Source organism: Ranitomeya variabilis, chromosome 8, assembly GCF_051348905.1.
Source record: "Ranitomeya variabilis isolate aRanVar5 chromosome 8, aRanVar5.hap1, whole genome shotgun sequence".
In the NCBI taxonomy this organism is placed as follows: Eukaryota; Metazoa; Chordata; class Amphibia; order Anura; family Dendrobatidae; genus Ranitomeya; species Ranitomeya variabilis.
The window spans coordinates 138147678-138165470 of record NC_135239.1 but is presented as its reverse complement, the minus strand read 5'-3'; the positions used below and the strand labels follow the sequence as shown (position 1 = coordinate 138165470).

General features: G+C 44.2%; 1 protein-coding gene across 4 annotated transcripts in view; it reads left to right on the top strand.

Moving 5' to 3' along the window:
- The window catches only part of TCF20 (transcription factor 20), a 477459-nt gene extending 460209 nt beyond the window's left edge, over positions 1-17250 (top strand). For all 4 annotated transcript variants that reach the window (XM_077278242.1, XM_077278243.1, XM_077278241.1 and 1 more), the window contains 2 exons: positions 8396-8487; positions 16276-17250. In XM_077278242.1, the coding sequence (XP_077134357.1) occupies positions 8396-8443 (48 nt within the window). In that variant the 3' untranslated portion in view covers positions 8444-8487; positions 16276-17250. The remainder of the gene's footprint in view (positions 1-8395; positions 8488-16275) is intronic.
- The last annotated feature ends 543 nt before the right edge of the window (positions 17251-17793 follow it).

Below are 17793 nucleotides of genomic sequence, written 5' to 3'. Positions count from 1 at the left end.
CTGCCATTAGCCATATAAATACACGTATCCAGGAGGTTACCAAAAGCCTTGACCAAGTAAAAGCTGACCTCCAGAGGCCAGCACATCATTTTTTCAATCAAATTGAACAGGGCATGTCGGAACACCTTACTCCTGATCTCCAGCTGAGTGTCATGCAGGCCTGCAATGCTGCTTACGTGCAGGCTTATGCAGCATAGTCGGTATTTTCAGCAGACAGTGGCGGCATATCCACCTGTGCCTACACTGTCACGCTTGACCTCAATGCCGACCTTTCCTGCATACCACTGCACGGCCACCTCCATTCCAAGCACTGCCGGACACCACTACAGCACCACCACCATGCTGAGTGCTGTAGGACAGCCCACCGCCACCACCATGACAACTGCTGCTCCTGCTTGGACCTCCTCCACTGCCACCACCATGCAGCCGCAGCAACCGGACCCTGGCATGGCCTTCCCCACCACCACAACCATGCAGCGGCACACGGACCCTGACAGGTCGGCCACCACGGCCAGGCCGCTAGAAATGAGCCCAACGAGACTCCCCGTACCGCAGTGCTGATCCCAAAAAGGGAAAGGAAAAAATAAACAGGACTATCGCTATCCCTCCCCCCTCAACTCCCAATGTGTCTGTAATGTCTGGTTTGTCTCACCCTTCCAGTGTGTCTCTGCCCTCTCATGCGTCAAGCCCCATCCCCGAACTGCCAGACCCCACTAATTTAATTGCCCCTCCTCATGCCATCCCTGCGTCGTCCACAGTTAGTCAAGCTTCACAGCTACATACCCCCCATTTCCGGCACTCTACCCCAAGCAGGCGCAGTTATTTATTTATTTTTTTTGTGTAAAAATAAATGTTTTTTGCCCCCAATAATGTTTGGTTAATTGTGTATTTCGCCACCAGCAACACACACCATGCGCCAAATAAAACACTGCGCCACACACTTTATTTTTTTGCCACCTCATAGCTCCAGTGGTTAGTAAGTACAACACTGCAGCTTTGTGTGTTTTTGGTATAGAGATATGAGGTGGTCCAAAAGAATAATACCTGTATTTTCTCCATAATCTCTTCTTCTGCTTACTCAGTGACTTTCTGTTGCAGGCTGAAGAGAAAATGGCGGCAATACAAAGCAGAACCATACTCAACAGGTCATGTGTCCAAAAACTCATTAGTTATGACACCTGACCTGATGAGTAGAGAACTGCCTTGTATAACCTCCATTTTCTCTTCTGTGTACGTAATCTATTTCACACAAAGTGAAGGGACGATGGAGGTCATACAAGGCATATCTATACTCACCTGGACATGTGTCAGAAATAGTGAATTCATGAGGCTGTTATTTGTGCATCATGAATTCATTATTTCTGACACCTGACTTGATGAGTATAGATCTGTTTTGTAAACAGCCATCGTCTCTTCAGTCTGAGTCCAATAGATACTGCAGAACAGAATCAGGACGCAATGACGTCAACAACCTTACCACTAGCAACCTAAGTGGTTTGTAGAGGAAATACATAGGAGACACGGTCAAGATAACAAAACATGTAGTTTATTAACAACAAATATTAGTAACATTTAAAACATAACTGGTACAGACCCAAACCCAACAGGATATTTTACACAATATTGTCCTGCCATGCCACACGTCCAATATCAGAATAAAAAAAGGCAGCAAATTGGTCCCGCATGTGGCCAACTTCAACAGTTGACCGCAGCGGGTGATGCTGGTAATCTGGCAATGGGTTTGCAACTGGTTCATCCAGTTCAATGTTGGGTCGCTCCTTAGCCATAATGTAATTGTGGAGAACCACACAGGCTTTGACCACCTCATCGACTGTCTCCATTTTTAGATTAATGGCTGTTACAAGAATGCGCCATTTTGAGACTAGAATCCCAAAGGTACACTCTACTGTTTTTCGGGACCTGGTCATTCTGTAGTTAAAGATCCTTTTAGTGTGGTTCAAGTCCAGACTGGAATATGGCTTCAGTAGGTTTTCACACATCTGAAAGGCCTCATCCCCAACCATAACAAATGGCATTGGTGGACCTTGAGTGTTGGGGAGAGGCCGTGGAAAATTAAAATTTTTGCCATACACACGTCGGCCCATATTCGAGTTCTTGAAAGTCTGGGAATCGTTGCCACGGCCAAAAGCTCCAATGTCCACGGCGATGAAGCGACAGTCCGCATCTGCTGTTGCCATGAGCGCAACAGAACAATATTTTTTGTAGTTGAAGTACTCCGATCCAGTTCTGGCAGGTTTGATAATGCGTATGTACTTTCCATCCAAACAGTTGGGGAAATCACACACACTCCAGAATTTCTCTGCAATTCCCATTCACATGTCCTCGGTGGGTATGGGTATAAATTCATCCCGGAGAACGTTCCACAAAGCCCGGCAGGTGTCCGCAACTATTCCGGACAGGGTGGAAATTCCAAGCCGCTACTGGAAGTGGAGGGATGATGAGCTCTCTCCGGTTGCCAGAAATCTGTAATAAAATAAAAAATAAATTACAGTCAATTCTATTTATGGTGGTGTTCTGCTAAAGACATAAAGGAAAATACAAAGAATACATGTCAGACCAACATTTTGACTGGCATTTGTTTAGGATTATTACGTACCTTAATGTAACCAGAAGATGTTCCTCTGCAGGAATCGCTCTACGGAGCTGGGTGTCCTGGCTCCTTGGACACGACCAAGCAAATCCCGAAAAGAGTCTTGCGACATCCGGGTATGTTCCGGGAATTTGTCCGGGTTGGCATTAACCCCTTAATCCCATATGACGTACTATCCCTTCGAGGTGACCTGGGACTTAATTCCCAGTGACGGGAATAGTACGTCATATGCGATCGGCCACGCTCACGGGGGGAGCTCGTCCAATCGCGGCCGGGTGTCATCTGACTATCGCAGCTGACATCCGGCACTATGTGCCAGGAGCGGTCACGGACCGCCCCCGGCACATTAACCCCCGGCACACTGCGATCAAACATGATCGCAGTGTTCCGGCGGCATAGGGAAGCATCGCACAGGGAGGGGCCTCCCTGCGTGCTTCACTGAGACCCTTGGAGCAACGCGATGTGATTGCGTTGCTCCGAGGGTCTCCTACCACCTTCTCCCTGCAGGCCCCGGATGCAAAATGGCCACGGGGCTGCATCCGGGACCTGCAGGGAGGTGGCTTACCAGCGCCTGCTCAGAGCAAGCGCTGGTAAACCTGCAGCCCTGCCTGTCAGATCGCTGATCTGACACAGTGCTCTGTAAAGTGTCAGATCAGCGATCTGACCCTATAACATGATGCTCCCCCAATGTTATAGTGTAAAAATAAAGAAAAAAAATAATAGTTCCCATAATAAATTTCTTTATCTAAATAATAAAAAAAACAAACAATAAAAGTACACACATTTAGTATCGCCGCGTCCGTAACGACCCCACCTATAAAACTGTCCCGCTAGTTAACCCCTTCAGTGAACGCGGTAAAAAAAGAGGCAAACAAACGCTTTATTATCATACCGCCGAACAAAAAGTGGAATAACATGCGATCAAAAAGACGGACATAAATAACCATGGTACCGCTGAAAACTTCATCTTGTCCCGCAAAAACGAGCCGCCATACAGCATCATCAGCAAAAAAATAAAAAAGTTATAGTCCCCAGAATAAAGCGATGCAAAAATAATTATTTTTTCTATAAAATAGTTTTTATCGTATAAAAGCGCCAAAACATAAAAAAATGATATAAATGAGGTATCGCTGTAATCGTACTGACCCGAACAGTAAAACTGCTTTATCAATTTTACCAAATGTGGAATGGAATAAACGCCCCGCACCCCCACACACACACACACACAAAATGTGGAGACGCAAAAACTTTTTTTTGCAATAAAAAGCGTCTAAAAAAAATCCGCTAAAAAAAAACGCTATAAAAGTAAATCAAACCCCCCTTAATCACCCCCTTAGTTATAGGGGAAAATAATAAAATTTAAAAAATGTATTTATTTCCATTTTCCCGTTAGGGTTAGGATTAGGGCTAGGGTTAGGGCTAGCAGGGCTGGCGTCAACACCCGGCGCACCTGGGCAAGTGCGGGGCCCTGGCGATACGGGGGGGGGCCCACTCACGCTGTCTGGGATACAGCGCACACACACTGGTGTAAGGGGCCCGGGAGCTGGAGGTGCCCGGGGTCAGAATTTTCACAAACCTGACGGTGTGTGTGCGGAGGGAGCAGGAGTCATCATTGTGACAGACAGCTAAGAGAGGCAGCCACTGCTGAGCAACAGGAGGGCGGGACTTTCCCAGCATCCAATCACTGTTGAGCGCGGGCTTAGTGCAGTTACAGTATTCTCCCATCACACAGTACAGTCAGGAGTGAGTCATGGAGCAGCGCAGCCCCCTTCCCCCGGTGAGTGTTGTCTGAGCCTGTGTTTAAGTTTATGGACGGTGTCCTGACAGGCTCTGTCCAGTCCCTGCAGCCAATCCACATTGAGTTGGCTACTGTGCTCATTGACAGGGTCAATCAGCACAGCAGCTGCTATGTCCTGAGTCTGACCCATCTGTATCATGAAAATAGCAGAGCTGAGTGCCCCTTCCCCCTTCACCTCCTGCAGAGAAGCATAAGACTGCTAAGCCCAACCTGCCCCCTGACAGGACACAGCAGCCCCCTCTCAAGATTCCCTGCATTTACATCTGAGAACTTCAGTCTTCAGAATGGAGCTGAGGTGTCCTGTCAGGGGGCAGATGGGGCACAGAAGCCTAAAGGTACCTTCACACTGAACAACTTAACAGCGATATCGCTAGCGATCCGTGACGTTGCAGCGTCCTGGATAGCGATATCGTTGTGTTTGACACGCAGCAGCGATCAGGATCCTGCTGTGACATCGTTGGTCGGAGCTAGAAGGCCAGCACATTATTTCGTCGCTGGATCTCCTGCTGACATCGCTGAATCGGTGTGTGTGACACCGGTCCAGCGATGTCTTCACTGGTAACCAGGGTAAACATCGGGTTACTAAGCGCAGGGCCGCGCGTAGTAACCCGATGTTTACCCTGGTTACCAGTGTAAATGTAAAAAAAAAAACACTACATACTTACATTCCGATGTCTGTCGCGTCCCACGGCGTTCTGCTTCACTGCACTGTGTCAGCGCCGGCTGGCCGTAAATATTAAAATATTTTTAACTACATTCGTGTGGCCTGTCTTTAATTAATTTTTTCGAGAGGCCTTTGTGTTTACCGATTATCTCATGCAAGAGAATCAGATGACACTCGGATGAGAGTTTGAGCCGAATGTCAGTGGCATAATTGAGCCGATTCTCTCACATGAGAGAATCATCACTCGTGTTACCCCGGTCTTACACTTTTTTCCGCTGGGGAATTCTTTTATATATCTTAATTATTCCTAATATTCCCGAAAACTTTATAAGTATCCTTCTTCCCAAACCCACTGACCTAAGCAGGGCCGCCATCATGGCATTACTGCCCTTACTGGATGGGGCCCGATGAGCAGATGGGGCCTGCACTGGGCCCGCTCTCCTCTGCTCAGCAGGCCCCAGCTAAAGGCTTCTGCCAACTCAGCAACTGATCGTGTGTCCTCTGACGTACAGGCAGTTAAAATTTGTTCCTGTGTGGGAGATTGCTACTCCACGGCAACAGTTAACATCCGCCAGCCAATCACAGGCTGGCAGCTGACGTCGGCGGGCACTTAGCCGGCATATGACATCACTGTCATACGCCGGAACGAAGGTCCGGGCCTCAGATGCATCTAGTGGAGGACACTGTTGGATCTCAGCCAGGTAAAGAGAAACTACATTTTTTTTGTAAAGCCGCGGTATGGGGCATATTATTCACTATGGGGGTGCATTATACCACTATGGGGCTGAATTATACTACTATATATAGTAGTATATATACTTGCGAGAACCTCGCATCACTTCACCCTGCATAGGCGCCCGTTCTTTGGACAGGAGTGTGCAGCTGTATAGAAAAACGGACATTTCGGATGAGGCAATGCAAGGCTCGCGCATCGCTCTCGCATAATTGGCATATAAGGGGTTGACTTATATAAAGCCCCTCTGCTGTATGGTATTGTAGAATTTACAATAGCTATCGCTCATGTAAGAAGTGAAATCTGGCATTGTACTATACCTATATTTCGCTGCTGTATTTCATTATGAATCATGGTATGTGTTAAAGGGGCCCACTGAGACTCTTTCGCCCGGGGCCATCAAAAACCTGGAGCCGACCCTGAGGGTTAGGGCTAGGGTTGGGGCTAGGGCTAGGGTTAGGGTTTCAGTTAGAACTGTTTAGGCACATCAGGGGCTCTCCAAATGCGACATGGCGTCCGATCTCAATTCCAGCCAATTCTGCGTTGAAAAAGTAAAACGGTGCTCCTTCCCTTCCGAGCTCTCCTGTGCGCCCAAACAGGGGTTTACCCCAACATATGGGGTATCAGCATACTCAGGACAAATTGGACAACAACTTTTGGGGTCCAATTTCTCTTGTTACCCTTGGGAAAATAAAAATTGGGGGGGCTAAAAAAACATTTTTGTGGGAAAAAATTATTTTTTTATTTCACGACTCTGCGTTATAAACTGTAGTGAAACACTTGGGGGTTCAAAGTTCTCACAACACATCTAGATAAGTTCCTTGGGGGGTTTCTACTGTTTAGGTACATTAGGGGCTCTGCAAACGCAATGTGACGCCTGCAGACCAATCCATCTAAGTCTGCATTCCAAATGGCGCTCCTTCCCTTCCGAGCTCTGCCATGCGCCCAAATGGTGGTTCCCCCCCACATATGGGGTATCACCGTACTCAAGACAAATTGCACAACAACTTTTGGGGTCCTATTTCTTCTCTTACCCTTGGGAAAATAAAAAATTGGGGGCGAAAAGATCATTTTTGTGAAAAAAAATATTTTTTATTTTTACGGCTTTGCATTATAAACTTCTGTGAAGCACTTGGTGGGTCAAAGTGCTCAGCACACATCTAGATAAGTTCCTTAGGGGTCTACTTTCCAAAATGGTGTCACTTGTGGGGGGGTTTCAATGTTTAGGCACATTAGGGGCTTTGCAAACGCAACATGGCGTCCCATCTCAATTCCATTCAATTTTGCATTGAAAAGTCAAACGGCGCTCCTTCCCTTCCGATCTCTGCCATGCGCCCAAACAGTGGTTTACCCCCACATATGGGGTATCGGCGTACTCGGGACAAATTGTACAACAACTTTTGGGGTCCATTTTCTCCTGTTACCCTTGGTAAAATAAATCAAATTGGAGCTGAAGTAAATTTTGTGTGAAAAAAAGTTAAATGTTCATTTTTATTTAAACATTCCAAAAATTCCTGTGAAACACCTGAAGGGTTAATAAACTTCTTGAATGTGGTTTTGAGCACCTTGAGGGGTGCAGTTTTTAGAATGGTGTCACACTTGGGTATTTTCTATCATATAGACCCCTGAAAATGACTTCAAATGTGATGTGGTCCCTAAAAAAAAAATGGTGTTGTAAAAATGAGAAATTGCTGGTCAACTTTTAACCCTTATAACTCCCTAACAAAAAAAATGTTGGTTCCAAAATTGTGCTGATGTAAAGTAGACATGTGGGAAATGTAACTTATTAAGTATTTTGTGTGACATATCTCTGTGATGTAATACAAAGTTGAAAAATTGCGAAATTTTCAAACTTTTTGCCAAATTTCCATTTTTTTCACAAATAAACACAAGTCTTATCGAAGAAATTTTACCACTATCATGAAGTACAATATGTCACGAGACAACAATGTCAGAATTATCAGGATCCGTTGAAGCGTTCCAGAGTTATAACCTCATAAAGGGACAGTGGTCAGAATTGTAAAAATTGGCCCGGTCGTGCAAACCACCCTTGGGGCTTAAGGGGTTAAGATCGCCATATAGTGTGTGATAGGCTCCACGGCTCTCCCGGAGTTCGATAATGGGGTGTCGCCAAAAACGCCTTCTCTGTCTTTCTCGATTTTTTTTGTTGCTCCCAAGCAAACGCACAGGCAAGAAACAGCTTGATGCTTAAATCCAGGTTGAAATAAAAGCTCTCCATGTGAAGATCCATCATGACACAGGATACAGTAGTAAACTGTGAAGATTTCAGCAGTCCTAGGGTCTATGTATAGATATCCCATAATACACGCCCTCTGTAGTCCCATTGGTGGTGTCTGGTTATCTAGATTTTTCTCCTGTTAAATTTTCCACCATGCACACAAAAAACGCAAAAGCATGAAAATGCCGCGTTTTTTAAACCGCATGCGTTACCGTATGCGTCTAAAAAAAAACGCTGCGTTTGTACGCGTTTCCATGCTGTTTTTCCTTCATTTGCGGTTGCGGATTAAACGCTGCGGATTCTAACGCAAATGTGAAACTAGCCTTACCTTTTCTTTTTCCTTCTCTTAGACCAAGACGACAAAGGGTGTGTCAGCAGAACCACCTGAGCAGGGCTGATGGGGAAATTGTGGAGCAAAGTTGGAGATAAAATTCAAGCACAGGTGGGTTTTCGGTGTTTTCTTTACTCTATGAAAATGGTCCCATGTATTTTCATAAATTCAACATATTTGCCTCCTTCACTTGTTTTCTTAACAAGATAATGACACCATGCTGAAAATGGAACCACAAGAGAGAAAAGACTGGACCAATAATGGTATGCACACCCATAGAATTTACAAAAAATATATCAAACTTTAATTGCACCTCAAAAAAGACAAACATATAATAAAACCACTTAAAACAAGGCCTGAATACAGGACCAAATGACCATCACCCTTATATATAATGTATATGGAGCAGCATAATTAACATATAAAGTGCCTGATCAAATAACAATAATGTATCAATATACAGTGTCTCCTATCCATAGTTACAATAACCCCAATAGCAGAATGATATACAGGCTTAATAATTACAAATATAAGAAAAGAGCCAAAATAATAACACACATTAACCTGTAGTCATATGTATATGTTGATCTAACCCCATATAATAGATATAGTAAACTGCAGTATTATCTTAGCATGCTCAATACCCCAACAATAATGGTACCAATAGTTCTCTCATGATATTGACTTGGGCTATACACCCAAAGTCCCAACCAAGTGTGAACCGAGCCTGCCCACCGTAATCTGTGGAATATGCTGCAAGGTAAAAAGCAATAGATTCACAAGCTCAAAGCAAAGCATGGGAAAGGAATTTTACCCTTCGCCACGACAGCACCCACTTTGAGAGAGGGACCCGCCCATAGGAACAGGAAACCTACAGAGATAAAAGGGCGGCCCCCCTCTCCTCCTCAGTTGGTTTCCAGTTCCTATCGGAACTCTCTGGATTACCTACAGATGGAGGTGGTTGGAGCACCTCCGCTTTTCTTACCCGAGCCGGTACATCCGCCTGCGTGGTTCTCTTGGTGACAGCAGGGGCTGCGGCATCGGAAGCAGCGGCGGGGGAGCCACTGCATGCAGCCTCCCCCCTCGTCTGGGCACTATCCGGCAGGTTCCGGGCATGGAAGCCCGGCCTATGGAGGGAGCCTGTGTGTACGGGGCGCCGATTCCAGGTATGAAAGGAGCGGCGCCGGCCCTGGTGCGCGGGTAAGTCTGCGCTGCTTCATTGAACCGGAAGTGTTGGTGCACTTCCGGTTCGCGGGGGGCGCGGCACGCTGCCTGGGACCGCGCGATTCAAAAAGGCCGGGACACAGGGCTAGTTGCTCAATATGTCGTCCTCGGCAGATAGTGACCTTCCACTTGCTGTGGAACGTGATAGCGCTGACAAGAGCAGCGCTAAGAGCTTAAAGTCAGCAGCTAAACGGAGTGTTCATTCCATGGATGGATCTGACTCTCACAGGAGTAAATCAAGAAGTACGGATGCAGTACTCAGACCCCACACAGCGTCTCCATCTCCTAAACCGGTATAATGATGATAATAATAGCTTCACTGGGTGAGTGTTATGATCCTCTTCCTATAAGCTGATCCCTTCCTTCTCTGATCTTCCCCTAGGCTAAAAGGACTAATAAATCCAAGCATAAAGAATGTGCTCTGTGCACGCAGCCCTTGCCTGACACATATCCTAAAAGGCTGTGTCAATCCTGTATCAGCCAGACCTTACAGGATGAGGCAGCTGTTACAGCCACAAATATTAGTGCCTTGATAAAGCAAGAAATACAGTCTCTGGGGTCAGAATCCTTAAAAAAGCAGGGCAGTAAGCACCTATCTCCAGTCTCTAGCTCGGAGGATCGAATTAGGCCCTCTTCAGACTCTAACACCTCAGGATCATCTCCTAGTTCCTCTGAGGATGAAGGTGGAGCGTGTTTTCCAGTTGAGAGCATTGACAACCTTATAAAATCTGTAAGGAACACTATGGGGTGTCCAGACACTAAATGAGTTAAATCTGCACAGGACATTATGTTTGCAGGCCTGGGTCATAAAAAAAGGCGAGGTTTTCCAGTAGTTTCTGCCGTTAAAGACCTTGTAAAGAAAGAATGGGACAAATAGGGGAAGGGGTTTCTCCCATCCTCTTCTAAAAGACGCTACCCCTTCAGTGATGAGGAATTGGCAGTGTGGTCTAAAGTCCCGAAGGTGGATGCAGCGGTGGCATCTACCTCGAAACCAGCATCTCTTCCTGTGGAAGATGCAGGGATTCTATTAGATCCCTTAGACCGCAAAACCGAAGCTCTTCTAAAAAGGTCCTGGGAGACAAACACTGGAGCTTTTAAACCAGCCATATCAGGCACGTGTACAGCCAGGTCCCTATTAGTCTGGGTTGACCAGCTTGAACAACAGGTGAAAGGCAAGATTACAAGGGATAAGATTCTTCAATCCTTGCCTCTGATTAAAAGTGCCGCAGCATTTCTAGCTGACGCTTCAGCGGACTCCCTCCGTTTAGCAGCCAGGTCCGCAGGTCTGGTTAATGCAGCTCGTCGTGCCCTTTGGCTCAAAGGATGGAAGGGAGACGCACAATCAAAAACCAGATTATGTTCAATCCCATGCCAGGGTGAGTTCTTGTTTGGGAAGGTTCTTGATGACCTACTTAACAAGGCAGGAGAAAGAAGGAAGGGCTTTCCTAAACAGTTTCTTCCTTCTTATAGGAGAGCGTTTAGAAGACGGCCATTTAACAGGAGGAGGCCGTATGAGGCACAAAAAGATCGTTGGGAAACAAAAGAAACCAGACCGAATGGTGCCTTATATAGTAATCCCGAAACATCTAAGCGGGGGAGATACCATCAGTGATGAGTACCCAGTTGGGGGCAGACTGAAATTCTTTTATCATCAATGGGAAAATATAACCTCAAATCACTGGATCCTTCAGCTAATAAAATCTGGATTAAGATTAGATTTCTTTAAATTTCCACAAGACAACTTTGTAATAACATCTCTAAAAGCGCCGGAACAACAGGAAGCGCTTCAGTTAGAAATTCTGAGCCTTTTGGCAAAGAATGTTCTCATCGAAGTACCAATAAACCAGGAAGGGAGGGGGTTTTATTCCTCTTTATTTCTGGTTCCAAAACCTGATGGTACTTTTCGTACTATAATTAATCTAAAGAGACTAAATGCCTTTTTGTTTGAACACACCTTTAAAATGGAATCTATAAGATCAACTATAAAACTCTTGTTCCCTAGGTGCTTTATGGCAGGTCTGGATTTGAAGGATGCGTACTATCATCTTCCAATTCATATAGAGCACCAACAATATCTCAGAGTGGCAGTAGATCTACAAGGCCGGATCCGTCACTTCCAATTTACGGCCATGCCATTCGGCCTATCTATGGCTCCTCGGATTTTCACGAAAATCATGCTAGAGGTGATGGCCTATCTACGTCATCAGGACACATTAATTGTACCCTATTTAGATGATTTCTTAATAATTGGTAATTCAGCATCTCAATGTGAAAAACGCTTGTCTAATACCGTTTCATCATTACAGGCCTTAGGTTGGATTGTAAACTTCAAAAAATCCAGACTACTTCCAGAAACTCTTCAGTCCTTCCTAGGACTAGTCTTGGACTCTGTAAGTCAAAGATGTCTTTTACCAGAATCCAAAAAGTTAACCATAGTTTCAAAGGTCACTACGGCAAGATCTAATCCTCATATGTCCCTCAGAGAGGCCATGTCTCTCTTGGGCTCTCTCTCCTCCTGCATTCCTGTGGTTCAATGGGCCCAATACCATACTAGAGCCTTACAACACCAGGTGCTTCATGCTCAGTCTCATTGCCAGGGTCATCTAAATTCAAAAATCACCTTATCTGAAGACGTACTTCATTCACTTTGTTGGTGGTTAAATAAAGACCATTTGTCCAGAGGAGTCTCATGGACATTTAGGTCCCCTAAAATACTTACTACTGACGCAGGCCCAGAAGGGTGGGGAGCCCATCTGGATCAAAATATAGCCCAGGGTTGCTGGACTCCTTTAGAGACTCAGCAGTCTTCCAATTGGAAAGAACTAAATGCAGTATATTATGCTTTAAATTCTTTCCTTCCTCAGCTTCGAGGTTCTCATGTCAGGATCCGGTCGGACAACACAACTGTCGTTGCGTATTTAAATCGGCAAGGCGGAACGCGATCGGGAAGTCTCATTTGTTCAGTGGCAGACATCTTCGATCTAGCAGAACCCAATTTTCTATCACTCACGGCTGTCCACATCAGAGGTATAGAGAACTCAAGGGCCGACTTTCTAAGTCGCCATACGCTCCGCCAGGGAGAATGGACCCTAAATCCTCACATATTCAAAAACATAGTGGACATATGGGGTCTTCCGCAGATAGATTTATTTGCAACCAGGAGCAACAGGCAAGTACCAATGTTTGCATCCCTGAATGTGGCAGATCCTCCAGATATAGTAGACTCGCTCCAGTATCCATGGAATTACGATCTAGCCTACGCCTTCCCACCAATGATGCTAATTCCTTTGGTGGTCAAGAAAATAAGAGAAGAAAAATCAAAGGTGATTCTGATAGCTCCATTTTGGCCAAAGAGGCCTTGGTTCTCCTGTCTTCGAGCGATGTCAGTTTGCGATCCATGGATTCTGCCAATGACTACAGACCTACTCTCTCAGGGTCCATTCTACCATCCACAAGTAAGGGGCCTCCACCTCACGGCGTGGAACTTGAGGCAGATACTAACTTTAAGAGGGTTTTCTCAAGAACTAATCAATACATTACCGTTGAGCAGAAAAAATCTACAACTCTAATCTATAGCAGAGTATGGAGAAAATTCCTCAACTTCCATACAAAACCCTTCTCTAAGGTTCCTGTTAAAGCCGTCCTTGAATTTTTACAGAAAGGTCGTGAGATGGGGTTATCGGTTAATACTCTGAGAGTTCAAGTGTCTGCCCTGGGAGCCCTCTATAGTGCTAACATAGCTAGTAATAGATGGGTAGCGAGATTTATTAAGGCATGCGAGAGGTGTACACCGGTTCATGTTCCACGCCTCCCGCCCTGGGACCTGAATCTAGTTCTAGACGCCTTATCTGGTCCTCCCTTTGAACCTTTACATTCTATCCCTCTAAAAAACATCACATACAAGGTAGCTTTACTGATGGCCTTAACTTCTGCCAGAAGAGTGGGTGACATCCAGGCCCTCTCTATAGACCCTCCATTCCTAATAACATATCAGGATAGGATAGTTCTCAAACCTGATCCTTCATACCTCCCTAAGGTAGCTACAAAATACCATAGAGCCCAAGAGATTTTTCTACCTTCCTTTTATGATAATCCAGCAAATTCAGAGGAGGAAAAACTACATATGCTTGATGTTAAAAGAGCAGTCCTGGGCTACATAGACAGAACCCGCTCTTGCAGACAGAGTAGGGCTCTGTTTGTGTCTTTTCAGGGTCATCGAAAAGGCCATGGGGTCACAAAAGCTACCTTGTCCCGGTGGATCAGAGAGGCTATCCATCTTGCATACTTGTCAAAAGGTGAAAATCCTCCAGAGGGAGTAAAGGCGCATTCAGCTCGAGCCGTATCATCCTCGTGGGCGGAGAATAAAGACATCTCCATCGAGCTCATATGTAAGGCCGCAACCTGGTTGTCGCCTTCAACTTTCTATAGACACTATAGACTTGATCTGTCTTCCGCTTCTGACTTGGCATTCGGGAGAGCCGTCCTTAGTACGGTAATCCCACCCAGGTGAAGGTTCTCTGCAAATCTCTCAAAGTGGGTGCTGTCGTGGCGAAGGGTAAAAAGCCGGATTACTTACCGGTAATGCCCTTTTAATGAGCCACGACAGCACCCTGTCACTTCCCACCCTAGTAGATATGTATAGTTATTAATACAAACTATTCTCATGGGTGATTATAGATATAATAAGATGTACTAATAATTAAGAATGTATACTAATTTAACAACGGCGGTTCCTCTTGTACTCTGAAAAACAACTGAGGAGGAGAGGGGGGCCGCCCTTTTATCTCTGTAGGTTTCCTGTTCCTATGGGCGGGTCCCTCTCTCAAAGTGGGTGCTGTCGTGGCTCATTAAAAGGGCATTACCGGTAAGTAATCCGGCTTTTCTAAAGAAAATTGCCAAAGGCAAAGCACCGGTGCTAAGGAATCATATACCATGGGTAGAGATGCTTAGAGAAGATAGGAGACATGCCAAGGGGTGAGGTAAGAGCCCCACGCGTATCGCTGTAGGCACAGCTTTGTCAGGGGAAGCTTGTGAATCTATTGCTTTTTACCTTGCAGCATATTCCACAGATTACTGTGGGCAGGCTTGGTTCACACTTGGTTGGGACTTTGGGCGTATAGCCCAAGTCAATATCATGAGAGAACTATTAGTACCATTATTGTTGGGGTATTGAGCATGCTAAGATAATACTGCAGTTTACTATATCTATTATATGGGGTTATATCAACATATACATATGACTACAGGTTAATGTGTGTTATTATTTTGGTTCTTTTCTTATATTTGTAATATTAAGCCTGTATATCATTCTGTTGTTGGGGTTATTGTAACTATGGATAGGAGACACTGTATATTGGTACATTATTGTTATTTGATCGAGCACTTTATATGTTAATTATGCTGCTCCATATACATTATATATAAGGGTGATGGTCATTTGGTCCTGTATTCAGGCCTTGTTTTAAGTGGTTTTATTATATGTTTGTCTTTTTTGAGGTGCAATTAAAGTTGATATATTTTTTGTAAATTCTATGGGTGTGCATACCATTATTGGTCCAGTCTTTTCTCTCTTGTGGTTCTATTATTCATTACAGACCAGGTTTTTGCACCCTGTTTTCATGACCTATACAGGGGTGCGCCCCTTATATATATAATTATAGACCATGCTGAAAATGTACATCACTTGGTGCTGGGCTTCAATGGAGTGTCATTGTAAATTTACTTTGGGTTAAATTTCCTGTAAGCTGCAGTTTATTACTACTTTTATCATCTCTTTTGCCTGCTAAACGCTGGCTTTCACAGGAGAATCGTCAGGACAAGCATACAGGTCTTCAGCTGACCATCGGCTGTCATGGCAACCCATCAGCGTCCCGTGATCATATCACAGGCGCGTGGAATGAAGCGCCCCCAATGTTGGCGCGTGTTAAGTGCCACTGTCAGATTGATAGTGTGACAATTAGCAGGTAAACAGACGCAGGCGGTGCTCTGCCCTGCTCGCTGTTATTAAAGGCACATAAGGGCTGATTAAATTAGCCATCATCTGCCAGGAAAGAGGTGAGCAAGTCCGCATCAATGTCACTGAAACAAGATGGCGTAAATATTAGTGATGAGCGAGTGTACTTATTGCTCGGGTTTTCCCGAGCACGCTCGGGTGACCTCCTAGTATTTATGACTGCTCGGAGATTGTTTTCATCGCGGCAGCTGAATGATTTACAGCTGCTAGCCTGCTTGATTACATGTGGGGATTCCCTAGCAACCAGGCAACCCACACATGTACTCAGCCTGGCTAATAGCTGTAAATCATTCAGCTGCCACGATGAAAACTAAATCTCTGAGCAGTCATAAATACTCGGAGGTCACCCGAGCGTGCTCTGGAAAACCCGAGCAACGAGTATATTCGCTCATCACTAGTAAATATACATCATATGTCGAATCCAATGGAGTTTATTTTAGTTTTGACAAAATTGTACTTCAAACCGTTTCAACCAATCAAAATCAAGTGAAAAAAAGGTGTCAAAAGTCAGTGTTCTCCTCAGTCATCCCCAAGTTGTAGGCCAAAGGGAAATCTGAGTTCCTTCTGGTACTGCTTGTGTTTACCTCCCAAGAAGTTTAGTTATATGTGAAATATTTATACAATCTGCATTTTGGTCATTGATCTAGTCTTTTGTCTTTCAGGTAAAGGGGATCATCACACCGTAGACCACTTCAGCAGTCTGCTCCAGTTCTATGGGTGGACATTGCCTTCTCTTGGGATACATCACACTTAGCTAAAGCATTTCCATGGACTCGGTGATGCATAAAATAAGTGGTATCAAGGAATTTTTTCTCGTAGTTCTCATAACAATCTTCATCCTTATAATAAAGGAGAATGGCTGTGTAATTTAATGGGGGGGGGTGAGTATTAAATAAAAATATATAGATATATTTTTAATCTGAAAAGGTAAGGCGCAAAATCTTTGTATGGCTCAGATTAAACTTCCTTTTAAAAACTATGTGCGGGATAAAACTTAAAGTTTTTAAAATATTTTGTTCACTTTTTGACCGATGCTCAACATGATAGTTGTTTTCTGTACCCATGTAATCTCTATTCTTTCAGATGAGGATTTTCAGCTATCAAATGCATACATTGAAAGTTTGTACATAGCCAGTGTATTCTGTGCATCAAACATAGAGTGGGAGCTGCTGTTAGCGGCCTTTTCATGTAAATCTTGTATAAAATAAAATAATCTGGCCAGATTTTAATATGCAAATGCAGTGATGTCAGCTTATTGTATTTGTCTCCCACCTTTTGCCCTTTCTGCTTTACAGCTGTATATACTTAATTTTTTTAACATAACAATACGTTTTAGACAACTTCTCGATCTGTTATAAAGTTGTAAGAATGCAAAACATGTTGGTCAGTCCGCTTTTTTGTTTTTAAAGTAAAACAAACAACCTATGGACAGTATAAATATATATATATTTTTTTTATATTTTGTGTATGTTGGCCCACACGATCAAATGAGGGAAGGGGGTGGGAGGATTCCTTTACTCTATCATTTGAATTAGGTGTTTCACAATGTCAACTTTATTTTTTTTCTAGTTAAAAAAAAAATTAATAAAGAAAAAAAAATTTAAAAAGAAAAAAATAAAGGTCATTTTATCATTTGACTTTCTTACTTAGTTTTCTGTGTGTTGCCTATGAACTGCATGCTTATCAAGAAATAATATCTTATTCCTTTATTTGATTACCTGCCAAGCAACAGTCTTGCATTTTTGGAGGACCCAGAACTGCAAAATATAGAATGTCGCTAGATCACAAGCAGATTATAAAGCAGAAAACGGCTTTTAAAAGGGATATTATGAAGTTTGAAAGTAATACTCTGCCTAGTGGATTAAGTATAACTTTCCGATTGATGAGGGTCCATCCAACGTGTCTCCCACAGATACTGGGATCTGAAGAGCCCCAGCTGAATGGAGCAAATGTTAATCATACCCACTGCTGCGCCATTCCTTTGAATGAATGGAGCGGTATTGCACATTATTGACCTCTACTCCATTCATCCTGGGCTCTTCTTAGCCCCAATTCTCTGGATTGTTGGGGGCCATTAACCCCAAGAGATTGGAAGGAAAATTCCCCATCACACAAATATAGAATAACTTTTAAAGAAGTTGTCCATTACTAGCACAACCTTTTCTCATTCCCCATGTTTG